Raw genomic sequence first — 26,864 nt, 5'->3', positions numbered from 1 at the left:
ATAGTCTAGTCTATAGTCTAGTCTATAGTCTAGTCTATAGTCTAGTCTATAGTCTAGTCTATAGTCTAGTCTATAGTCTGTGAAGGTAATTCTTAGCCGTTTGGTATAATTTAACGTGAGTGTATGACCAATAACTTTGGTCATTATAGTCATTTAGGGTATAAAATGGTCCATTATAGCGGTGTAGGGTATACAAATTATTCTTTAATTGTTATCAAGAAAATTGAGAACATTATTTTCGAGTAAGATTTCTATTGGAAAGTGTTTTGTAGCGTTTAAAAAATTGGTCTTTAATAGACCCCAAGTACGACAAAGTGTTAATATTTATGGAAATTTGATTCATTTGACATAATAATATTTGAAATGCTAAATTTATGATAAATCCATTTTTTTTTATAGTTTAGACCACAGAAAGTTTCTCAAATAATCCCAATACATTTTTATGCTTAAAAATTAGTGACGAGTTTTGTAATTTATTTTATGAATTTTGTATTTATTTTTCAAATATTTCTTATTAAATAAGTGTACATTAATATTTAATTTTTTTATGCTTATTTTTTTCATAGTTAATGTAAGTGTTAAGGATTTTATATATGTTAAATATCCTTAAATAAAACATTCATTTTATTTTATTATTATAAACCATTCATTATCATTGAATGTTATATACGTTTTAATTTTTTTTGTTTTGTTGTTTTATTTTGTGTTTTAATTAGTTTATGTATTATAATAACTTTCTTAAATACTTATTTATTTAAGCTTATTTAATTAGCATAATACGCAAAGTTTTTGTTTTTATTTTCTGCGGGATTTTTTTTTGTGTTTTTTTTTGGTTTTCAGTTTCCCTTACTTTTCTTTTTGTGGTGTATGTATGTATAAATGATTTAAAATATATTTATTAATTTATATTTAGTATGGATTTTTTTTAAGTAATATATATATATATTTTTTTTTGGTATTTGTTATATAATGGGAAAAATATGTTTAATGATGATGGGGTGATTTTCAAGCTGATTTGTTGTTGTTGTTGTTATTCGTATTTTCCATATTTAAAATCTAAAGAGTAAGAAACCCTTTTAAATTTTACACCTATAAAAATGATTTCCCTCTTTTGATTTTTCTTTAAATGTTTATCGTTTATTTTAAATTTCTTTTTTTTTTATTACGTCGGCGATATTTATATAAAAAAAAATTATACTTTGTTTTTACGAATTATGTATACATTTCTTAAAATGTTCCTTTCTAGTTGCTAGACATCGAATTAAAGAATATGTTTGGCTCATTTCAATTCAAAATGTCACGTATAAGAAATGAACATTGAAGAAATGTTAAATTAATATATTTTCTTTTTTTTCGAAATAAGTAATAATTTAGTTTAATTTATAATGAACTTAACATTCTATTTATGTATGTATTTATATACATTTCATAAATTAATTTAAAAAAAAATACTAACATGTCATAAAAAGGGCTCTTTGGAATTGCATTTTGTTTTAGTATAACTTCAATATTTTAAAGTTACAGTGTAACCAACCTATTGGTAACAATAGTTTCAATTACTTTTTGATTATTTTGGTAACTAATTACCTAATAAGAACTAAAGCTAATCTGCTAGATTAGAAATTGTTTAGAAACAGTTCAAAAATTTATTCTCAACCCGACACACAATCTTAAAACCTTGTCCTAAAAATTACATCATTCTTGCCTCTAGTATTAGTTTGTAGAAGGGGAAAGGGAAAAGAAAAGGGTTCAACTTGGGATATCAGTTAAGTTTATGTTCCGAAGTTTCTGAACATCGCATAATAACTTTCACATTTGGATCTTTTCACTGTAAAGGAGAGCTCAACATGTCCGATAACCCTCTATGTGTATTTCTTCGGATCTATTCAACATAACCTAAGTTCGGTGAGCAGTTATCTCAGGCAACAGTGCTCGCGAATTTCACTTTAGACTTAATGCTTTGGAATCCCATCAAATCGTTAGTCTATTTGTGCTACCAACTTCGCCCGGCGGCATGTTATGTTAATGAAAGATCCCACCTTAGTGTGTTAGCAATCCCGGAGAAAAGTGGTGCTATCAGTACCTGGTGATGATCGGCCTTTCCTTGCAATGGTTTGACATAGGGTCGAACCAGAGAACCACATAATCTGGTAACACGGGAACCGGTAACCCGCAGGGCAAAGTTTCGGACTTTGTTTTGTACCGGTTATTGGAGAGGTCCTTCCGGAGTGCACGTGGTATCAGTGGTTTAAACCCAAATTCGCGGGAAGATTATTATAAGTTCGATGCTGAAGGAGTGACTGTGGTACTAAGCGTTGGAATTGAATGAATAAGAAGTGATCTGGGTTGAATGGAAATGGATGAAAGGTATTTTATACAAGTGATGCCATTGAAAGTGGTGCAGCTGGTGATGATCAAATGTATCCTCGGCCTTTCCTTGGTATGGTTTGACATACGTTCGAACCAGAGAACCATATAACCTGGTACCACGGGAACCGGTAACCCGCAGGGCAAAGTTTCGGACTTTGTCTTGTCCCGGTTATTGGAGAGGTCCTTCCGGGGTACACGTGGTATCTGTGGTTTAAACCCAAATTCGCGGGAAGATTATTATAAGTTCGATGCTGGGGGAGTGACTGTGGTACTAAGCGTTGGAATTGAATTAATAAGAAGTGTTCTGGGTTGAATGGTATTGGATGAAAGGTATCTTATACAAGTGATACCATTGAATTTTCCTTCTATATCCCGGTATGTTCAAGGAAAAGCCCGTTCATACCAAATTTACTACAGTGTGTTCTCTGTGAGTAAGAACAAAGTCCTCGATTTATTTTATGGATTCGTGTTTCGGTCTACGTCTCTAGGTGCTGTTGCGACTCAACAAAGGCCATCCTTTCTGCGGAAGTGATGTTTTTGCATCACGGAAGTTAAGCAATGGTCAGAGATTAGATAGCTCGAGTACTTGAGCAAGGTGCTTGTGCATGAACCTGGTACAAAAATTGCAACCGGCGTATAAGATACACAAAGGAAGGAAGGAAGGTAGGAAGCCGTCTAGTCATCTTACCCAGTAGTAAATAAGGCCTTAAAGGCAGGTGTTCACGTAAAACACTTGGATATTCTTCTTTGTCAGCAATAATTAAATATTATCATGGTTTCATCATCATCCATAATGTTAATATATTAGCCAGGTCTGGCGCGTATCCCTCTTACACTTGTTCAGATTGAACTATATGGTACCACTTAAACACCTGAGTATCAGACCTCATGGTTTACTTAGCCTCAATTTAATGTCCCTAAGCCAAGCTTACTGTTACACTTCAGTAGGGGCAGACAAGAATGCTGGTATGAGTAATTGCCATACTCTGTATCATTCGCACTCATGCCAAAAGGTTAGGTCTTGAATATAATACTCAGTCATAATAAAGAGAACAAAGAGGCTTTGCTATATCATGAACTTATCATTATAACTGGGTGGTTTGCGGAAGTAGAAATAACAATATTAGAGTATCACAAAGGAATTAACAATTAAATGGACCTAAGTGAGCAGCTGCTTATGAAGTGGCTCCCATTTGAATCTAATCTAAGGTTACGGATTATTGCAAATATAGACTTTCGATTCGTATTAAATTATATTTTAAGAGAGAATCAAATGAAAAATGTTATTTCTAAAGTGTTAACAGTTCTTCTAGACATACTTGCTCTATGGCTCATTCATGTTCTGATCTCTGTCTCAAGAAAGTGTCACTAGCAAATCTACTTAAATTTCTTAAAGGTACCGAATGATTCTCTCTGGGAGTAACGGAATAAAAAATTCTGACCATTTAAGTGTTTCAAAATGTGTTCCGAGTGCTCTCGCGAGCTAATCTAACTAGTTCAGACTTTAAATCAAGAGTAAATCTAAAATATAAACAATGTGATTATATACTATGGTGATTGTGCGTCAATTGACGTGAATACGCTTAATATATATTTTCATTAAAAAAACAAATAAGAATATATAGTCGGACATGGCCGACCATATGATTGATATGAGCTCAAGAGCCCCATTCAATCATTTTCAATAGGCTTTGTCGTTAGGCCAAGAGAAAAGTTGGTGCCAAGTTTAACCAAATTATTTTGAAATTTGTGTAGTAGACTCTGAAAGTGATTCTGGTCTTTAGTTTAAGATGTAGAACCAATATTATTGGATGTTTAAATAAACGCCTTCCAGTAGGGTATAAATACACTTTTGTTGCTATTTAAACTTTTTAAAATTGCATACAAAATGCAAAAATATGCAAATTTATAAATAAATAATTAATATTTTATTTTTATTCTTAATAAGAGCCCCTTTTTTGCACCAAGAATAAAAAAAAAACAAAAGAACAACATAAAAAATATTATGCATTTACAAAAAAAAAAAAAAAAAAATAATTTTAAAATTATGCACATTTCTTATAAAAATTAACGCTTTGTTACTTTAAAATAAATAAATTTTTAGGTGGTTTGAAATTAAAAACATCAAAAATTTAAAGCATTTTTTTTATTATTTGTTTATGGAGGAACTTGTAAAAATGGTCCCTTATAATTAATACATTCTATATATTTACTCGTATTTATGTAAAACTGTTAGTTTTATTTTTTTCTACAAAATGTGCATAAATTAAAATAAACTAAAATATAGTTTTCATTTTCTTTTCTTTTTTTTTATATAAAAAACTTTTGGACGGAAAATAAACTCAGAATTTTAATTAAAAAAAAATGTTATTTTAAAGAAAATTTATTGTAAAACATAAAATATTACGGATTTTTTCCATCCAGTTGTAAGTTTTGGAAAAAATTTTACTCGTCAATATTATAAACAAAAATAATTAGCACTTTTTTAGGTTTTTTTTTTTTTTTTGTAATTTGTTTAACCTTTAAATGTTACTAAATATTTTTATTTACATTTGTTGAGATTTTATAATTTTTGGATTTATAAAACCTTTTTTTTAGCTATTGTTTATTTTAGTTTTCTTTTTAAGCTTTTTAAAAGCTAATAATTATTTTTTAAAAAAATATTAAATTTATTTTCTTTAAGTTTTATTATTTATGTATTTTTTATTATTATTATTTATTTTAATTCAATTATTTTTGTTTTATGTTTAATTTAAAGCTTTATACAACACTTGTGTTTTTTTTTCTATTTTAATTTAAAGTAAACTAAAATCAAAAGGTTATTTCAATTTAAATAATAAATAGTGACAGGTTAGGGAAATAGGTTTGTCATTAAGTGTTTTTATTTGTTTAGAATTTTATGAAAATTACTCTATTCAGAATAATTATTTTTACTTACAAATGTTCTGGAAGTTTGTATGCATGTCTCGTTTTATTTGTTACCCAACAGTCTATAAAATACATAAATATGTTGTCTTTATTTTGTAATCGAAACCAATTCATTTTGAATTAAAAAATATATAAAATTAAAAGGAAATCCTACTCTAGAGTAAGCTACAGAAAAGAGCAATAAAATTTTGTTAAATTTTAAGAGAAATAAATATAATTTGGTTTTTTGCCTAGTCTTTAATTGTTCTAAATTCCAAATTTAAAAATATCGCTTTTTTTAAAATAATTTTAAATGCTGTAAATAAATGGTAAATCTTCATAAAACCAAGAGAACACACAGTTCTTATCTTCTACATAATTCATATCAAATGAAAGGTCTTATGAATATCTTTCTTTTGATATAAATATTGCTTAATTAGCAACTCTTCGAAATCATGTCTATTAGGATATTTAAAACTTTAGATCCTTAAGATATCTAGGGCATTTTGAATATAGACTAATCTATAGACTAGTCTATGGACTACTCTATAGACTAGTCTATGGACTACTCTAGAGACTAGTCTATGGACTACTCTAGAGACTAGTCTATGGACTACTCTAGAGACTAGTCTATGGACTACTCTAGAGACTAGTCTATGGACTACTCTAGAGACTAGTCTATGGACTACTCTAGAGACTTGTCTATGGACTACTCTAGAGACTAGTCTATGGACTACTCTAGAGACTAGTCTATGGACTACTCTAGAGGCTAGTCTATGGACTACTCTAGAGACTAGTCTATGGACTACTCTATAGGACTGCTCTATAGACTAGTCTATGGACTACTCTAGTGACTAGTCTATGAACTACTCTAGAGACTAGTCTATGAACTACTCTATAGACTAGTCTATGGACTACTCTATAGACTAGTCTATGGACTACTCTATAGACTAGTCTATGGACTACTCTATAGACTACTCTATAGACTAGTCTATGGACTACTCTATAGACTAGTCTATGGACTACTCTATAGACTAGTCTATGGACTACTCTATAGACTAGTCTTTGGACTACTCTATATACTAGTCTATTGACTACTCTATAGACTAGTTTATGTACTACTCTATAGATTAGTCTATGGACTACTCTATGGACTAGTCTATAAACTACTCTATAGACTAACCTATGGACTACTCTATAGACAAGTCTTCGGACTACTCTATAGACTAGTCTATGGACTACTCTATAGACTAGTCTATGAAATACTCTATAGACTAGTCTGTGGATTACTCTACAGACTAATCGATAGGCTACTCTATGGACTACTGTTTAAACTAGTCTATGGACTACTCTATAGCCTAGTCTATGGACTACTATAGAGACTAGTCTATGGACTACTCTATAGACTGCTGTATAGACTAGTCTATGAAATACTTTAAAGACTAGTATATGAACTACTCCAAAGACTAGTCTATGAACTACTCCATAGACTAGTCTATGGACTACTGTATAGACTACTCTATAGACAAGTCTATGGACTACTCTATAAACCAGTCTGTGGATTACTCTACAGACTAGTCTATGGACTACTCCATAGACTACTGTATAAACTAGTCATGGACTACTCTATAGACTAGTCTATGGACTACTCTATAGACTACTGTATAGACTAGTCTATGAACTACTCTATAGTCTGTGGACTACTCTATAGACTAGTCTATGAAGATCTTTAAGAATTGAATGACGAAAAAAACATTTGCATTTAGTAATATGTAATCTAAATAGCCAGTTCAAAGGTGGAATTTATTGAAATGTGTTATTTCATACGCAATAGACAAATACAATCGAGTGTTTAATAAAAAAATAAAAAAATTCTCTAATTCTTTTTTCGAAAATTTAATTATCAATTCTTCAAACGCATTACCTACGATTTGATTTTGGCAATTTATTCGTATGAAGTTTTCGATTTAATTGAATGCTCTGAAAATGAATTACTGTGGAATGTTAAATTCTTTTTGAACTTTTACTTTTCGCTTTTTTAGTCTATAAATTATCAAGTTTCCGGATTAGCCCATTGACTTGTAGTCTGTTGATTAGACTTTTGACTAGTCTATGGACAGGTCTATTGACTGGAATGGACTATTCAATACACTAGTCTATTTACTGGTATATCGACTATTGACTGGTCTGAGGACTAGTCTATTGACTAGTTTGTTGAATAGTCTATTAACTATTCTATAGAATTGTCTATTGACTAGTCTACTGGCTGGCATATGGACTATTCTGTTGTTTAATCTACGAACTAGTCTATAGACTAGCCTATTGAGTAAACAATGAACTATTCTATGCACAAGTATATTGACTAAACTATGGACTATGTTTGTCCTATTTTTTTTTAAACTTCATGACAACAGTTTCCTAGAAAAAAACTAAATTTTATCAAAATAAAATAAATAAAGATGAGGCACAGGCATAATTATTTTCATATTTTTTTTCTTTCTTTTTTTTTGTTTAATTTATCGGTGTGTTTTTATATAGTAAAACTTAAACTAAAGATATATAAATTATACAATAAAGACAACATATAAAAACTAAATAAAAAAAAAAGATAAATATTATAAATATTTTATTTTTTTCATTATTTTTTTCCACTTTATTTATCATTTTCTTGTTGTTGTATGAATGTGCGCATATAAATTATTATTAATTAATATTTTTCATTTATTTCTTCTTAAATATTTTCTTTTTAAATTTATTTTTAAATAAAAAGCATTAAAAATATGACACAAATTAAAAAGTTAGCTTTAGTTTTAAACATTTTAAAATAAATGAAAACAAACAAAAAAATAATCATTATAAAATATAATAATAGAAATAAACTAACAAATGAGACAATTATTATTATTATTATAATTTTTTTTTATAATTATTACATGTTTCTTTTTTTCTTTAAATATAGGCATAATATATTTTATATAATATATCAAGAGTAAATTATTATTATTTTTTTAATATTTTTAAACATTTTACAAAAAGAAAATCAAAGGAAAAAAATTAATAGTTTGTTCTTTAAATATTTTCTTTGTTGTAGTTGTAGTAAAGGAAACAAAATTAAAAAAGCATTTTACAATAGTTTTTTTTTTCTTGAATTTGTTTTAACTATTTTTAATTATTTAATTAATTAAGATTATGTTTAAATGAAACAAATAATGAACAAAATAAGCGTTAATACTTAGGTGAATGAGAGTTATTTGCAACTAAACTTCATTTCTCTAATTCTGAGTTTGTTTTTAGAAATAAAGAATTTTTGAAAAATGTTTATTTTTATCTTAACACTTATTTTGTTTAAATATTTATTTCATTTTAAACATAACTTAATAATTTTTTTTTTTGCAAAATACAAAAAAATACATACGAGTACATAAGTTTGTGTTTATTATATGATCGAGATGTTTGTGCTTTTTTTATGTAAATAAACCAGTAGAGAATTAAACAAAAAATATATATTATAAAATCAAATAATAAATTCACTAGTTTTGATAAAGTAGTAACAATTAATGCGTTATATCATTTACAAACTAATATTATTAAAATGTTTATAAAGAAATCCAAATATTTCATGATAAAAAAAATATTTTAAAATTTAAAAAAGTATTTACCTAAGTATTAGGTAGTAATTTGAAAGAGCTTATAAAAGTTTATTTAAAAGTAAAAATATAGAAAATAAATCACTTCCATTTTTTATAGAAAAATATATATTTCAAATCGATATACACAATACCCCCTTTCTAATATTGAATCATTTTTTCCTTATATAAACCCTTAAAACATCTATAAGAGTGGTCCAATCATTTCCATTTTTGACAGTGATGTAATTAAATAAATGTAAACTTCGTTCTTGATAACTTTAATTTTTAAAGAAAAATTCTTGTTTTAAACTTAAAATCAGTTGTTCCATAACAAATCGGTTGTTTTTTGAAAATATCAAAATTATTGCTTTGATTACTTTAATGTTTCTACAGAAACAATTTTTCTACTGGAAAAAGGCTGTAGACCTGATCGATAAACAAAAGTATAACAGTTTTTCTATAAAAAGAAAATACTTGTATCTGCGAAATTATGTCGTGTTTAGAATAGTTTTTTTTTTTTTTTTTGAAAATTTCTGTATAAAAGCATTGTTATGGCAACAATAACAGATTTTCTATATCTGTATAACAGTTTTTCTACATCTGTATAACAGTTTTTCTTTAGAAAAAATGTCATTATAACAGTTTTACTATAGAAAAATATCTGTATAACAGTTTTTCCTGTAGAACAATGTATAACAGTTTTTTCTATAGAATAATATCTGTATAACAGTTTTTTCCTGTATAACAATGTCTGTATAACAGTTTTTTCTGCAAAAATTTTCGTAATAAAAGTTTTCCTGTAGAAAAATGTCGGTATAACAGTTTTTATCTGTCTGTATGACAGTTTTATATATAACAATAACAGTTTTCCTATGTCTGTATAACAGTTTTCCTGCAGAAAAATATGTGTATAACAATTTTTTTATATAAAATTGTCTTTATAACAGTTTTTTATAGAAGAATATTGGTATAACAGTTTTTTTCTATAGAAACATTTCTGTATAACAGTTTTTCTTGTAGAACAATGTCTGCATGACAGTTTTTTTGAAGAAAAATTTCTGTATAACAGTTTTTATATGTAAAAATTCTCTATATAAGAGTTTTTTTGTAGAAAATAGTCTTTATTAGAATTTTATGTAGAAAATTTTAGTATAACAGTTTTTTCTGTATAAAAATGTGTGTATAACACATTTTCTACAGCAAAATACTTATATAAGAGTTTTTCTATATAAAATTCTATTTTTTTTTCAATTGAAAAATATCTGTATAACACTTTTTCTATAGAAAAATGTCTGATAACTACACAGAAATGTAAATTATTACAGATTTTTTATGGAAAACCATATGTATAACAGTTTTGCTATAGAAAATATATCTCCGCAAGAGTTTTTCTATAGAAAAGTGTCTGTATAACAGTTTTTATACAAAGATATTTGTTTGTAAAAGTTTCCTAAAGAAATTTTTCTGTATATAACAGTTTCTATCACAAAATGGATGTATAACAACTTTTCTATAGAAAAATTATGTATGACAGGTTTTTTTGTAGAAAACCGTTTGTATAACAGTTTTGTTATAGGAAATATCTAACCGCTACAGTTTTTCCAGGGAAAAGTGTTTGTATAACAGTTTTTTATACAAAAATATCTGTGTGTAAATGTTTTTCTACAGAAAAATATGTGGCTGTAAGAGTTTATATCAGAAAATATCTGTATAACAGTTTTTCTATAGAAAATCATTTGTAAAACAGTTTTGTTGTAAAAATATCCCTCGACAATAGTTTTTCTATAGAAAAATGTGAGTATAGCTGTGAGTATAACTGTTTTTAATCAATCTGTGTGTAAAAGTTCTGTCTGTAACAGTTTATATCTGAAAATACCTGTATAACAGTTTTACTACAGAAAAGGTTTTTCTATAGAAAATCATTTGTACAACAGTTTTGTTGTTAAAAATATCCGTCCGCAATAGTTTTTCTATAGAAAAATATGTGTATAACAGTTTTTTTAATCAAAAATATCTGTCTGTGAAAGTTTTTCTATAGAAAAATATCTGTTTATAGCAATTTATATCTAAAAATGTGTGTATAACAGTTTTTCTACAAAAAATATAAAGTAAAACTGTTTTCTTATGAAAATGTCTTCACGACAATATTTTTTATAGAAAAAGGTCTGCCTAATGATAGTTTTTATATAAAGATTTCAGTATAACAGTTAATCTATATACATTTCTGTATTGCAGGTTTTTAATATAGAGACAGAGGCACAAATTTTTTTAAATGTTAAAATTTAAATAAAACAATTTTTTAGAATATAACAAATTAAAGAAAATCGTATAGAACATGTTTTTAAATCATAACCTGTGTTCAATGAAAAGTCCAAAACTAAATTTTTAGTCACTTTTAGTACTTTTAAGTTTAGCAGGGAAACAGAAACGAATAAGCAGGGGTTGATCCGCGGTATTAGATAATTGTGTATCTTCGACTCGAAAAACTAAGGATCTTATCCTTAAACACTTATCAAAGGTTTATAGGATGAATTTTGTTTAGAAATTTGTTTTATAAACCTTTGATAACTTGTTATGAATAAGTTTCTAAATGAAATTTAAAAAAATATAAAATAAAAAAATTTTATGGAAATTCGAAATAACAATTTTGTTTAATATTTATGGTATTCAATTTAATTACAATTTAATATTTTACTAAATAATTTTGAAACTTGAAATTTTGTGTCATAAATTTTTTATAAAAAAAAACTTTCTAAATGCAAAATTTTGTTAAAAAAAAAATACGTTTAAAAAGAAATGTTTTAAAGAAGAAAAATGTTTAGAGAATTATTAATTATAAAATATTTATTAAAAAAAAAATTTTTGAAAAAATGATTTCATACTTTTATTAAGAGATTTATATTAAAAGTCAGCTTTAAGTTAAGCTTAAAAGTTATGTTCTTAATGTGGGTTTAGCAAAAACAAATATGGTTTTGAAAACGTTAGAAAGAAACTGAAGCTTTGATAGGAAAAAAAAGTACCTTTTAAAATAAAAGTACGTTATTGGTTTAACTAAAGGTACCTTATTTATTTAAGCATTACATTAACTATTTGTGCGAGACTTTTACAGCTGCAATAATACATTTTTCTTGTATGTTTAGAGCGTAAACATTAAGTTACTACTTTATTATTTAAAAAAAATATATATATAAAAAATTTGAATTAAAAAAAGTTTTTATTACTAAATGTTGTGACTTTTTAAACGATTTATTTAAAATCTAATTAAATTTTCTCATTGTCCCTGGCATTAACAAGCTAGTGTTAGTTTAAACCTGGAGGAGTGGAGGTTTCACTCTTATCTATAACTATTAAAGGTTTATAACTTGTTATAATTTCAAATAAATTGTTTTATAAAGTCACAAAAACATAAGCAAAAGTAAGAAATTTGAAAGAAATTTGTTATAAATTTAAATATAATAAAAAAAGAACTTTCTCTACTGGTTATTTAATTAAAAGTTAAAATAAATTTATAGGGTAGTTAATAATAAGACAATTGTTTAAATTTATTAATTTTTTTTTTGCTGCTAGTTTTAACAAAACACTTGCACAAAAAAGGCAGCGATTTGTAATGCTGCTTTTTTTGTGAGGTTTTTGTGTGCTTTTTGACGTAGTTGTTGTTTTTGTTTTAAATTATGTTTTTTCATTTCATTAAACTTATGTTTTAGGGGAGATTGTTTGTTTTATTTTTTATTATTATAAACTTTTTTTTATAATTTTCTTAAAAGTTTTCGGTTATTTTATTGAATTATTTTTGTTTAATTAGTTGAAATTTGTTTGTATGAAAGGGGTTTATAGGGGGAGGGGTTTGGAGTAGTTGTTTTCTTTTTTTTAATTCAATTTTACATTAAATGTATGTGTGTTAAATTTTTATGTTTTTCTTTTCATTTATTTATATAATTTTTTGTTTTTTTTTTTATATTAAATTAGTTATACATTTACAAATAAATGTTGTTGTTTTTATTTTTGGGTTGTGTATGCGTGTTTTGTTTCTATTTTTTTTTTGTTTGTTTTTAATTAAATTTTATATATAAATATATATTTTATTATAATTATTTTATAAATTATAATTAGTCATCATAGTAGTACCACCCATAAAGATCTTCATAAAAATGTGGTTTTTATAAAAAAAAAAAAATAATTTTTTTATTTTCTTTTTTTTTTAAGGGATTTTTATGTAAATCTTTTTCGTAAGATGTTTTGTTGTTGTTGTTTTTGTTTTCAAACCCCTTAATTAGTTTTTTTATTTTTACACTTTAATTATTTTATTTTTATTTAAATATTTTTTTCCTTTTTTTTATATAATTTGTTATAAAGTATATAATTTGTTTGTTATAATTAGCGTTATAAAATGGTTGGTTTTTTTTTATTTATTTATTAATTATTTATTAAATTAGTATATTTTTTCATTTTCCTTTATCATATTCAATATTTTTTCGGTTTTGTGGTATTTTTGTTTTTTAAGAAATTTTGTATTAAATATTTGTTTTATTATTATTTTTCTGGTTTATTCTTATTTATTTCTTAATAAATTTTCTTTTGACTTATTTTCTTTTTTTTTGTGTATGTGTGTGTGTGTTTATAAGGAATTTATTCATAATTAATAAAATCACAAAATTAGTTCTTTTGTTGCCTAAAACCTGTTTAGACCAAGTTATATTCCTTAAGATTTGATTGGAGAATCGTATCCTTAACAGCTGCAAACACAAATCTTATATTTTCCGTATCTAGTTTGGGGGGAAATAAAAAAAAAGAAAAAGGAATTTAATATATTAAAAGTTGTCACAAAAAATATTTTATTATATTAAACAATTTTTAAATTTATCAAAGGTTTATACAACAAATTTTATTACGAACTTTTTGTACTTTGATAAATTTAATAATTGTTAATGAATAATTTTTAAAATAACATCATTCACACATTAAAACGCTTGAAAAATTATGAAGTAAGACAGTTCCTCCGACTTTAACATCTCTGAAATCAGAATGGCTCCTTTTATAAAAACGATGCGTTTTTAATTATATGTTTCTAGGTTTAATATTAAAAAATCAAAATGTACCAATTGAAAAGGTTCCAAAAAGTATACTCCTATAAATTTTCATTCCATCAGGATCCTATATTTATGATTTTATGTTTCTAGGTTCAATAATTCGCAAAATTAAAAAAAGTTTGAATGACGGCAAAGTACGCGAAACTCGCTTTTACAAATTTCAATGCAAAAGTACCAATTGAAGAATATAAAGTACCAACAAATTCTCTTTTATACATTTTCATTTCATAAGGATCTAATATGTCTGATTATATGTTTCTAGGTTTACTATCATAGAAAATTGGAGGTTTTCCATCTATGTCCATTTTCTTCTTTTAACTCATCTGAGGGGGTTTTAATTTCACTATTTTTTCATCTTTCTCTCTCTTGTTATGGAGTCTTCTTTCTAAGTAGATTCTTTGTTTATCCTTAAAGGGAAAATTACCTTATGGTATATAACCCTTTTATAGTAAACTTAACTAGGCAGCTATTTGACAAAGAGCCAAATGCATCCGAAAATTAAAGACATTTCCTCTAACGTCTAACCACCTGGGTAGCTATAATTCTCCTTTCGTCGAATGTAATCTTTTTAAACGAGAGTGAATATAGTCGTAACTAAACTGTACCCTTTCGACGAGCTTTCTGTCTCCAACTAACTGACTTCCTCGCTGGAAAAACTTATGTCGAAATGCCTAATCAGTTAGGCAATCAGCTGACTAGGGGTAACTGTTCCTCAAAATTGCTGGGAACAAATCAAGCCTATTGTCTGTTCTGTTCTAAACTGAGACATATCCCACATCGAAGCAAATAGTAGGGCAAGGCCTGGACTCTAAGACGAGCTAGACAAAATCTCCTAACCACTTCATTCTAAATAGTTTTTAACAGGTATTGTAATATGTGACCAAGCTTTGTCATAATGAATTATTAATCTTTCACTTCAAACGTATCAGTTGCATTCGCTATAGTTTCTGGTTAACATGCATTTACATCTACTACTCTCTTGCTAAAAAAATGGGATTACATGATCCACAACATGTTATTACATAATGCATTCATGCTGCATTACATAGGACTATCATTGTACTCCAATAATGTAGACTGCTCTATAGACCAGAAAATAGACTACTCTTTATACTTAACAAGACTAACACTGTACTATTGACTAGACCATTGATGGGCTGGACTGGACTGTAGAAAATACCATAGACAATTGACTTCATAATAGGCTAGACTATAGGCTACTCTATAGACTAAACTATAGGCTACTCTATAAACTAAACTATAGGCTACTCTATAGAATAGACTATGGACTACTCCATAGACTAGACTATAGACTCTATCGACTAGAAAATTGACTATGAACAGTTAGTTAGTTAGTATTTAGTTTGAATGGAAGATGTACATATATACATACATCAAATCCGAAGAAATACACCTAGGCCTCTATTGGGCCTGCTGTGCGCTCCTTAACCAGTGCCTCAGGTGGGAATCGAACCCACCACCTCCGGTCTACCAGACTCGAACACTAACCAGTAACCTACCGGAGGCCACTATGAACAAGACTATAGACAAGACTATATAGAATATTGTCTAAACTATTGACTATACTATTGAATAGACTACAGGGTAGACTATAGACTAAACTGTAAAAGACTAGACTATAGGCTAGACCATTATCTGGACTATGGACAAGACTGTAGAAAACCCTATACATATTATAGACTATTGATTATACTCTTGACTTGATTATAGGCTAGACTATAGACAATAGTCTATATAGTCTTATTCATAGTCTAGTCCACAATCAAGTCTGGTCTATAGAGTAGTATATAGTCTAGTCTATAGAGTAGTATATAGTCTAGTCCATATAGTAGTCTATAGTCTTGTCTACAAAGTAGTCTATAGTCTTGTCTATGGAGAATACCATAGTCTAGTCTATAGAGTAGTCTAGCCTATAGTCTATTCAATAGTCCATAGTCCAGTAAATAGGCTGGTCCATAGTTCAGTCAATGGTCTAGTCTAGAGTATTCCATAGTCTAGTCTATAGAGTAGCCTACAGTTTAGTCTATATATAGAATAGTCTAGTCTATAGACTAGAATATAGATTAGTTTATAGACTAGACTATAGACTACTCTATAGACTAAAGTATAGGCTACTATATAAACTAGACTATGGACTACCCTATAGACTATAGGCTATTTATAGTCTAGTCCATAAACTAGACTACTCTATAGAATAAACTATAGGCTACTCTATAGACTATGGACTACTAAATAGACTAGACTATACACTACCCTATAGACTAGACCATTGACTGAACTATGGACCAGTCCATTTACTGAACTATGGACGAGTCCATTTACTGAACTATAGACTAGACTATTGATTAGACTATAGGCCAGACTACAGGTTAGACTACTTTATAGACTAGATAATAGTCTTCTCCATAGACAAGACTATAGACTACTTTATAGACAAGACTATAGACTACTATATAGACTAGACTAGACTGTGGACTAGACTATAAACAAGACTATATAGACTATTGACTAAATTGTTAACTAGACTATTGACTAGACTATAGGCCAGACTATAGGCTAGACTACTCTATAGAATAGACAATGGTCTTTTCCATAGACAAGACTATAGACTACTATATAGACTAGACTACTCTAGACTAGACTATGGACTACTCTAGTCTCTAGTCTGGTCTAGACTATAAACAAGACTATATAGACTATTGACTAAATTATTAATTAGACAACTGACTGGACTATAGACTAAACTACACTCAAACCTCGTTTTATGCGATTAATTCGTTTCGCAAAAAAGTGCATAATTCAAATTCGCACAAAACGATACACTAGCTCCATACAAAATCCACTAATTGGGTTTTAGATAAAAAGGCGCACATTTTCAAATTATTCCCATAAAAGTCAAACAAAATCGCATATAAAAAATCAAAAAAATTTAATTCTTTACTAAAATTATAAAAAATAAAGAAAAATAAAGGAAACAAACAACAAAATAATACCAATTCCAAATAATGAAGAAAATATACAACATTTCATAAAAATAAAACTTAATATTTCTTCATGTACAAAGGATTTGAACAATACTTTATATATCCGAACCGGAATTGGTAAAAAATCAGTAGTTGTACTTTGTTGATCAATTTTTTTTGGATGTATGTGGACCAAAATCTTCCTTAAAATCATTTTTGCAAAGAAAAATTTTAGAATTTTGAAACCGCACTAATTCAAATTCGCATAAAACGAGGTTTAAGTGTATATAGATAATACTATAGATTTGACTATGGACTAGACTATAGGCTAGACTATAGAGTAGACTATAGCCATGAAATTAAAGACTAGACTACAGACTAGTTTATTGACAACTATTTGGACTGGTTACAAAACGGAACGAAAATGTTGTGGGGGTACCGCGGTATTTTTCGATATCAAAAAGTACTATAGTACTGAATTTTCCATGCCTGATAGAGGAGCTTAAATTATATTTGAACAGTGAACAAGAATTTTGTCTCAATTTTTTCATTCATTGGGGTTTCTAAACATAAATCTGCCAAAAATTTTTCGATGTTTTGTAACAGTACGGACAGCTAAATCGCTGTCTTTGTCGTCGATAACTTTGCTTCCTTAACATTCTTACGAAGTAGAACAACCAAAAAATATCTAGTTAGTTAGTAACATAGTTAAATTAAACCGTTGCGTCTGATTAATTATATTATAAATAATAAAAACACATAAAATTATTTTAATAATTTATTTATAAGATTCTACGAAATGATATAGTAAAATTAAAATTTAATTAAAAATAATAATTAATTACATAATTTTTTCATTTTTTTTGTAATGTTATTTTTTTTTTGCATTTTATTCATATTTTTCGTGTTGTTCATAAAAATTCCAAATAAGGCTGGCGCAATATATTTATATGCGTTATGTAAGTTTGTAGAAAGGAGTATTAGGAAAGAAATATAAAATTGAACATAAAAACAAACAGCCAATATGTATACTTAACCCAAATTAAATTCTTTAAGAGCATTTTGCATAATTGTATCTTTTACGGCGCAAAATACAAGTTTAATATTTTCAGTATCTGTTGAGATATGTCGGGATTTAAAAAGAAATAATTAAGAAAGAAAATTAGAATTTATTTGAAAACAAAGAAGTTATAATAACAAAAGAAATATTGCAAAAGCAAAGTTAACAAAAATCTAAATAAAAACTAGCAGAATACACATATGAATAGAAATGATGAAAATATTGAAAACAAAAATTGTTTAAAAAATACCTGGTTTTTATTAGCTTCCTGACCAAAACTTGATCACAACTTTGTAGTGAGAATAACGATATCAAAATCTCATACCCATATATATATACAAACACACATACTTGTACTCATAATCATTCATACAATTCTTAAAAATAAAGACATATTTAAGATATTTCTGTACCAGTACTTGATAACCAAATCACTGGTTGATAAGAGAACAATTTTGTTATTACAGAGCTTGATTAACATCTGAAAGAACATTATCCCTTCAAACAAAAGCTCTGTAATCTAATTTGTAAAAATTCCTAAACAATACCAACTTACCTGTAGCACATGTAAAATGAGAATAAATGATTTTCTCAGAATCTGGATTTAAATCCACAAACATACGTAAGATAAATTCACGGGCGGCAATGGCATCTCTTTGTGGGCCTAGATAATTTTTCAAAAAATACAAAAAAAGTGTTCAAAATGTTTAAAGCGAATCAAGCAATACTGTTTAGCAATATTTTTCTTATAACTCCATTATTATACATTATATACTAAACTAGCACATTACAACTTATGACACAAATGTTATGAATTCAAGACGTAGATTACAACCAAAAATTATAATTTGAGCATTTTAAATAATAAGTTTGTGTATTATCGTATACAACCTGTGGCTGTAGTAAAATGAGAATAACATTGACGTTCTGGATCAGGATTTGCTGCTAAATATTTTTTCAATATAAATTGTTTTGCAGCGGCATGATCGCATTTAGGACCTTTAAAGGACCATTATAAAGTTTTAAATAAAAATTAAAAAAACATTTTGTTTTAATAAGATTAAAACAATTAAATCAAATTGAAAAAAATTATAACATTTTAATTTATTTTAAAGAGACATAACTTAAATATGATTTAAACTTAAAATAAAGTATCATTCATATCATATCAGTTTGTAGCCTAGTCTGTAGTCTAGTCCGTAGTCTAGTCGGTAGTCTATAGTCTAGTATATATATAGTCTAGTTTATAGTCAAGTCTACAGTCCAGTATTTTGACTTTATGTGAACTAGTCTATAGCCTGGTGTAAATTCTGATCTATATTCTAGCCTATAGTATAGTCTATAGTGCAGCATATTATCAAGTCTATAGTGTAGTCTATACCCCAGTATGTAGTCTAGTATGTTGTCTAGTCTGTAGTCTAGTATATATAAAGTCTAATTTATATTCAAGTTTATAGTCTAATTTATATTCCAGTTTATAGTCTATGTAGTCTGTAGTATAGTCAATATAAATTGAAAAAAATTATAACATTTTAATTTATTTTAAAGAGACATAACTTAAATATGATTTAAACTTAAAATAAAGTATCATTCATATCATATCAGTTTGTAGCCTAGTCTGTAGTCTAGTCCGTAGTCTAGTCGGTAGTCTATAGTCTAGTATATATATAGTCTAGTTTATAGTCAAGTCTACAGTCCAGTATTTTGACTTTATGTGAACTAGTCTATAGCCTGGTGTAAATTCTGATCTATATTCTAGCCTATAGTATAGTCTATAGTGCAGCATATTATCAAGTCTATAGTGTAGTCTATACCCCAGTATGTAGTCTAGTATGTTGTCTAGTCTGTAGTCTAGTATATATAAAGTCTAATTTATATTCAAGTTTATAGTCTAATTTATATTCCAGTTTATAGTGTATGTAGTCTGTAGTATAGTCTGTAGTCTAGTCTGTAGTCTAGTCTGTAGTCTAGTCTATAGTCTAGTCTATAGACTAGTCTTTAGTCTTGTTTTAAGTCTAGTATATAGTGTAGGTTATAGTATATTCTACAGTCTAGTCTATAGTCAAGTCTGTAGTCTAGTCTAAAGTCTAGTCTGTAGTCTAGTCTATATTCAAGTCTGTAGTATAGTCTATTGTCTAGGCTGTTGTCTAGCCTGTTGTCTAGTCTGTAGTCTACTCTATTGTCTAGTTTATAGTCTAGTTTATAGTCTAGTCTGTAATCTAGGCTATAGACTAGACTATAGACTGTACTACAGCCTAGATTATAGACTAGACTATATACTAGACTATAGACTAGACTATAGACTAGACTATATACTAGACTATAGACTAGACTATATACTAGACTATAGACTAGACTATAGACTAGACTATAGACTAGACTAGACAACAGCGTAGACTATAGACTAGACTACCGCCTAGACTATAGAATAGACTATAAAATAGATTATAGACTAGACTATAGGCTGTAGTCAATTCTATAGTCTAGGCTGTAGTCTAGGCTGTAGTCTATTCTATAGTCTAGTATATATTCTAGTCGGTAGTCTAGTATATAGTCTAGTCTGTGGTCTAGTCTATAGGCTAGGATGAAGTCTAGTCTATAATAATAGTATATAGTCTAGGCTGTAGTATGGTCTGTAGTCTAGTATATAGTCTAGGCTATAGTCTAGGCTGTAGTCTAGTCTATATTCTAGTCCGTAGACTTGTCTGTAGTCTGGCCGATTGTCTAGTCTGTAGTCTAGTCTATAGTTTAGTCTGTAGTCTAGTCGATAGTGTAATCTGTAGTCGAGTCTATAGTCTAGGCTATAATGTAGTCTGTAGCCTATTATATAGTTTAGTCTATATTCTAGTTTGTAGTCTAGTCTGTAGTCTAGTCTGTAGTGTAGTATATAACCCAGTCTGTAGTGCTGCATATAGTCTAGTCTATAGTCTGGTGTAGTCTATAGTATAGTCTGTGGTCTAGTATATAGCCTTGTCTGTAGTCTAGTCTTTAGTCTATTATATGGTGTAGTCTATAGTCTATGCTATAGTCTAGTCCTTAGTCTATGCTTTAGTCTAGTCCTTAGTCTAGTCTGTAGTCTAGTCTGTAGTCTAGTCTATAAGCTAGTCTGTAGTCTAGTCTAGGCTGTAGTCTTGTCTATAGTCTAGGCTGTAGTCTGTAGTCTATTCTATAGTCTAGGCTTTATTCTAGTCTGTAGTCTAGTCTATAGTTTAGTATATAGTCTAGTGTGTAGTCTAGTCTATAGTCTAGTCTATAAACATGTCTACAGCCTAGTATTTAGGCTAGTCTATAGTATAGTCTATAGTTTAGTATATAATCTTATCTGTAGTCTAGTCTATAGCCTAGTGTATAGTCCAGTCCATAGTTAAGTCTGTAGTCAAGTCTATAATCTAGTCTATAGTCTATGATATTATAATGTACTCTGTTGTCTAGTCTATAATCTAGTCTGTCTAAAGTCTAGGCTGCAGTCTATAGGGTACTCTGTTCTATAGTTTAGGTTGTAGTCTAGTCTGTAGTCTAGGCTGCAGTTTAGTCTGTAGAGTAGTCTATAATCTCGTATATAGTGTAGTCTAGTCTGTAATCCGGTCGGTAGAGTAGTCTATAATCTAGTCTGTAGTTTAGTCTATAAGTGTAGTCGGTAGTCTAGTCTATAGTTTTGTCTGACTGGTCTGTAGTCTCGTCTATAGTCTAGTCTATAGTGTTGATAGATCATTAGTTTTTGTCCTTGTAGTGTAAAATTTATTACATTAAAACTTACCATCATATTCAGGAAAATAATCTACCAAATGCGAATACATAATTTTTTCTTCTAACAAGTCTTTCTTATTTAAGAAAAGAATTACTGATGAATTCTGGAACCAGGGATACGTAATGATAGTTCTAAATAAAGCTTTTGATTCTTCCATACGATTCTAAAAAAAGATATTTTTTTTAATAATAAAAAGAAAGAATATGAAAAAGATAAAACTTTACCTCATTATCAGATTCGAATAAGATTTGATCATATTCCGATAGGGCCACTAAAAATATGATTGATGTTACATTTTCAAAACAATGAATCCATTTTCTTCTTTCGGAACGCTGGCCACCGACATCTACCATTCTATAGTTTACATGTAAAAGTTTAATGAAAATTTGATTAATATTTATTTGAAAAATTAGAAAAAAATACATTACAAGTACAAATGCTACAAACAATAATAGAATGCTTAAAGAAATTAAAGCAATATTTTACTTAATAAAATTAAATTAGTATAAGGCATACATTTAGACATTATACAATTGATGATACATTTTCATCAAACTGGCTCTAGCGATAGTATTCTATCAGGAAGTTTAGGTTTGTTTGTATTATATAGATTTGATACCTAAATACAATGCCATCCAAATCGAATGGGTATTCCAATATACCAGTGGTTGGTACACGAGCACGTAGAATATCTTGCTCAGTTGGTAAAAAGTCAGGTTTTTCAATACGATCAAGATCGCTTAAATAACTATAATTAATTAAAATTATAAATATTATAACAAAACTGTTACTAAGAAAATTTGTCAAATTAAACTTTATTTTTGCGTAAAGGTAAGTCAGTGTCCTATTTCATTGATTTCGCCCAAGTAACGAAAAATAGAACCTCTCAAAAACTCACATTTTGAAAAACTTGCTAAATTTTACGTCATTTAATCTTAATATTTAGCAAACACTAAATGTTTTTTTTTATAAAAATGCTATTTATGAACCTTTGTGATAGTCTTAAATGTCATCTTGAAAATTGCTTTCATATAAAGAGAGATATTTCTTAAATAAACAACGTATACCTAGAGACTTAATTTGTATTTGTTGTCAACAATTTCATGCAAATGATAACAAGATAAAAGTTTAAGAAAAGTATATAAATAAAAAAAAACATCACCGATCACCAAAACAAAAAAACATTTGTTAAACAACATGCACAATTAAAAGAAATATGTATTAGAAATATACATAAAGTTGTTAGTTTAAAGAATATAGTATTAAGAAGTAACATGCAAAAAACGTTTGAACACAAAGGGCACGTAAAATAAATACCTAAATCGTATTTCTTCTAAATCAAAAGGATATTCAATAATCCCCGTTGTCGGTACACGAACACGTAAAATATCCTGTACACTTGGTAAATAATCAGGTTGGGCCACACGATCAAGATCCATTAGGTAACTAAAGTAGTAGAAGATTTGTTTTTTTAAATAACATTATATATATTTAGGATTGGTTATAATGCTAAGATAGAAGAAAACGGTCCTCCAGTCAAAGATTCCATACGTTATTATTGTTAATTATAAATGGTTTTATTTTTTAAATTAGTTTTATATTTAAACATTTGAACTTACTATTTAGCTGAATCTGTTAATTGATATTCTCTTCGTCGATCGTAACATTCTTGTATGCCAGTATCGGCCCACAGCGTTTTTATGGCTGACAAATATGGATCTTCAAATGAAGTAACTGTTTCATAATCAATGCTCATAACAAGTTCAGCAAGTTCCTGAAGAAGTGTATTCCATTAAATAAAATTTTTAAAGGATTTAAAACATTTGAACACCATTTCCAATTGAATTTCAAAAGTTTCTTTTTTAGACAATAGGCAATACTATAATTTACTCTATAATCTAGACTAAAGTAAACACCATAATCTCGTCTACCATAATCTAGTCTAAACGTCTAGTATAGTCCTAAGTCTAGTACTATAGACTAGACTATAGTCTAGTCTATAGTCTAGTCTATAGTCTAGTCTATAGTCTAGTCTATAGTCTAGTCTATAGTCTAGTCTATAGTCTAGTCTATAGTCTAGTCTATAGTCTAGTCTATAGTCTAGTCTAGTATAGTCTAGTCTATAGTCTAGTCTATAGTCTAGTCTATAGTCTAGTCTATAGTCTAGTCTATAGTCTAGTCTATAGTCTAGTCTATAGTCTAGTCTATAGTCTAGTCTATAGTCTAGTCTATAGTCTAGTCTATAGTCTAGTCTATAGTCTAGTCTATAGTCTAGTCTATAGTCTAGTCTATAGTCTAGTCTATAGTCTAGTCTATAATCTAGTCTATAGTATAGTCTATAGTCTAGTCTATAGTCTAGTTTATAGTCTAGTCTATAGTCTAGTCTATAGTCTAGTCTATAGTCTAGTCTATAGTCTAGTCTATAGTCTAGTCTATAGTCTAGTCTATAGTCTAGTCTATAATCTACTCTATAGTCTAGTCTATAGTCTAGTCTATAGTCTAGTCTATAGTCTAGTCTATAGTCTAGTCTATAGTCTAGTCTAGTCTATAGTCTATAGTCTAGTCTATAGTCTAGTCTAGTCTATAGTCTAGTCTAGTCTATAGTCTAGTCTATAGTCTAGTCTAGTCTAGTCTATAGTCTAGTCTAGTCTAGTCTATAGTCTAGTCTAGTTTATAGTCTAGTCTAGTCTATAGTCTAGTCTATAGTCTAGTCTATAGTCTAGTCTATAGTCTAGTCTATAGTCTAGTCTATAGTCTAGTCTATAGTCTAGTCTATAGTCTAGTCTATAGTCTAGTCTATAGTCTAGTCTATAGTCTAGTCTATAGTCTAGTCTATAGTCTAGTCTATAGTCTAGTCTATAGTCTAGTCTATAGTCTAGTCTATAGTCTAGTCTATAGTCTAGTCTATAGTCTAATCTATAGTCTAGTCTATAGTCTAATCTATAGTCTAGTCTATAGTCTAGTCTATAGTCTAGTCTATAGTCTAGTCTATAGTCTAGTCTAGTCTATAGTCTAGTCTATAGTCTAGTCTATAGTCTAGTCTATAGTCTAGTCTAGTCTATAGTCTAGTCTATAGTCTAGTCTATAGTCTAGTCTATAGTCTAGTGTAGTGTATATCCATGGTATATTCTATATACTAGTCTATAGTCTGGTCTATTGTCTAGTCTTTATTCTAGTCTATAGTCTAGACTATAGTCTACGAATCGGAAATTTTGGAAATGCTATTAGAAACTTATAAAATACAATTATAAAGAAATTGCAATTGGATATGATGTATGTATTAGTATTTTTACTTACCGCATGATCAGCTGCGCCATATGAAATTCTTAACATATCCATGGCTTTTATCATGGACTGCATAGCCATGAATATATTTTGAAACACTAATTTAATATAACCACGTTTGTCATCATCTGAGTAACCGCTGCCGTGAATAATACGCATCTGTTTAATAAATGTGGATTTGCCGGATTCACCAGTACCTAAGATAATAAAACAAAAAAATTTACAACATGTTTTAAAATTATTCAGTTAATATTGATGTGGGGAGTGTTTATTTACCCAGTAGTAATAATTTCAACTCCCTTCGCGCATCTCTCTTATCACGACGTAATTGTCGCTCGATTTCTTGATTGATACGCTTCTGTTCCTTGGCCTCTTCTGATAAACAGCACTCCATGCTAACTAGATATAAAGCTGCTAACGCTGCTTAAACGCCACACGTTGAATGAATTTTATTCAAAAATATTGGAAAAATAAAATTACTAGACAACAACTGAAGCAGGAAACAAAGTCAAATGATGTCAATGATTTCCCGCCTTTTGCTACTACTTGGATGGTGGAAAAATAAATGTGGTTTATTGGTAGTGACAATAGTCGAAGTAAGAAGTTTTAGAAATAGTCTTTAGAATTTTATTTATAGAAAACTGCTTTAAATATATATTTATTGAGGGCTGGTTATCGTTTTTATTGTAAGTTAGTTTTTATATTTTCATTTCCTTCTTTGCTGGAGTGGGCTTTCGTATTCAGTGTTTTTCTTTTGCCTCGTTTTAATTTTTTATCCTGGTTGTAAAAAAATTCTTCTTTTAGTTGTTATATGCATATGTTGTTGCCGTTTTTTTGTATATCCTGCTGTTATTGGTGTTTGCTAATTGTTAGGTTTTATATTTTCTAATATTGTTTTCTGTTTTATTGATATCGTCGACGTTGTCGTAGATCTTATCTTAGAGACTATAATAATCTATTAGATGGAAATGATCATAAATGCCACAAAGTTTTTTGGTTTAAATTTTTTGTTTGTTTTGAATTCAATTATAGACAAACCATTCGAAACGCTACACACTCACTACACACCCAGGCTGCAGAGTTCCTTAATGTTTATGTAATTGATGTATGAGATGATTTATAGAGTTTTATGGTACAAAAAAAACGTCACTGTCAAATATTTCCTTTTTTAATTTTGAATTGGCTCCTGAAAATTTAAAAAAAGTAGATGAATAAGAATTATATGATATTATGTTTATATATTTAGAGATTAAATATGGGATGTGGACTTTTCTTAGTATAATTACATAGCCCGCCAATTTTTAACACAGAGGCCAAAGCCTACATTTTGAAAGGATTGCGGTAAGTATTGTTTTATCTATAAAGAATTTAGAAAACTAAATTTTATACTACAGTCTATGCTGTAGATTACACTAGTCTATAGTCAAAAATATAGTATATTCTATAGTCAAGGCTATAGTCTAGTCTGTACCCAATACTAAAGTATTGTCTTAATTCAATGCTATAATCTAATATATAGTCAAGTAAAGTATATAGTTAAGACTAAAATCTAGTCTATAGTCTAGTCTATAGTCTAGTCTATAGTCTAGTCTATAGTCTAGTCTATAGTCTAGTCTATAGTCTAGTATATAGTCTAGTCTATAGTCTAGTCTATAGTCTAGTCTATAGTCTAGTCTATAGTCTAGTCTATAGTCTAGTCTATAGTCTAGTCTATAGTCTAGTCTATAGTCTAGTCTATAGTCTAGTCCTATAGTTAGTCTATAGTCTAGTCTATAGTCTAGTCTATAGTCTAGT

At 28.3% G+C, this 26,864-nt stretch overlaps 1 protein-coding gene across 5 annotated transcripts; it reads right to left on the bottom strand.

The window, feature by feature from the left end:
- Positions 1-13,406: 13,406 nt before the first annotated feature.
- LOC119612017 (G protein alpha q subunit) lies at positions 13,407-26,258 on the bottom strand. 5 transcript variants are annotated; one of them, XM_037967727.1, is made up of 9 exons: positions 25,347-26,230; positions 25,083-25,267; positions 23,405-23,559; positions 23,103-23,231; positions 22,405-22,533; positions 22,010-22,139; positions 21,795-21,948; positions 18,594-18,701; positions 17,813-18,092 (listed from the first exon to the last, which is right to left on the bottom strand). In XM_037967727.1, the coding sequence occupies exons 1-9, from the start codon at positions 25,462-25,464 to the stop codon at positions 18,010-18,012; spliced, it is 1,191 nt and encodes a 396-aa protein (XP_037823655.1). In that variant the 5' UTR covers positions 25,465-26,230; the 3' UTR covers positions 17,813-18,009. The 5 variants fall into 5 exon arrangements, with proteins under 5 accessions (XP_037823653.1, XP_037823652.1, XP_037823650.1 ...); XM_037967725.1 differs by lacking the exons at positions 17,813-18,092; positions 22,405-22,533 and adding an exon at positions 13,407-13,669 and having other exon boundaries at positions 25,347-26,252; XM_037967724.1 differs by lacking the exons at positions 17,813-18,092; positions 23,103-23,231 and adding an exon at positions 13,407-13,669.
- Positions 26,259-26,864: the final 606 nt, after the last annotated feature.

Source organism: Lucilia sericata, unplaced genomic scaffold, assembly GCF_015586225.1.
Source record: "Lucilia sericata isolate MDLA Ls3-8-SP2 unplaced genomic scaffold, ASM1558622v1 Contig001582F_arrow, whole genome shotgun sequence".
Taxonomy (NCBI): Eukaryota; Metazoa; Arthropoda; class Insecta; order Diptera; family Calliphoridae; genus Lucilia; species Lucilia sericata.
This window is presented reverse-complemented; position numbering and strand designations above follow the sequence as displayed.

Coding starts and splice junctions, on each gene's coding strand:
- LOC119612017 (XM_037967727.1), bottom strand. CDS start 25,464: ATGGAGTGCTGTTTATCAGAAGAGGCCAAGGAACAGAAGCGTATCAAT. Junction 23,560..25,082: donor ATGGCGCAGCTGATCATGCG/GTAAGTAAAAAT, acceptor ACACTTCTTCAG/GAACTTGCTGAACTTGTTAT. Junction 18,093..18,593: donor TCATTTTACATGTGCTACAG/GTAAGTTGGTAT, acceptor ATATCTCAACAG/ATACTGAAAATATTAAACTT.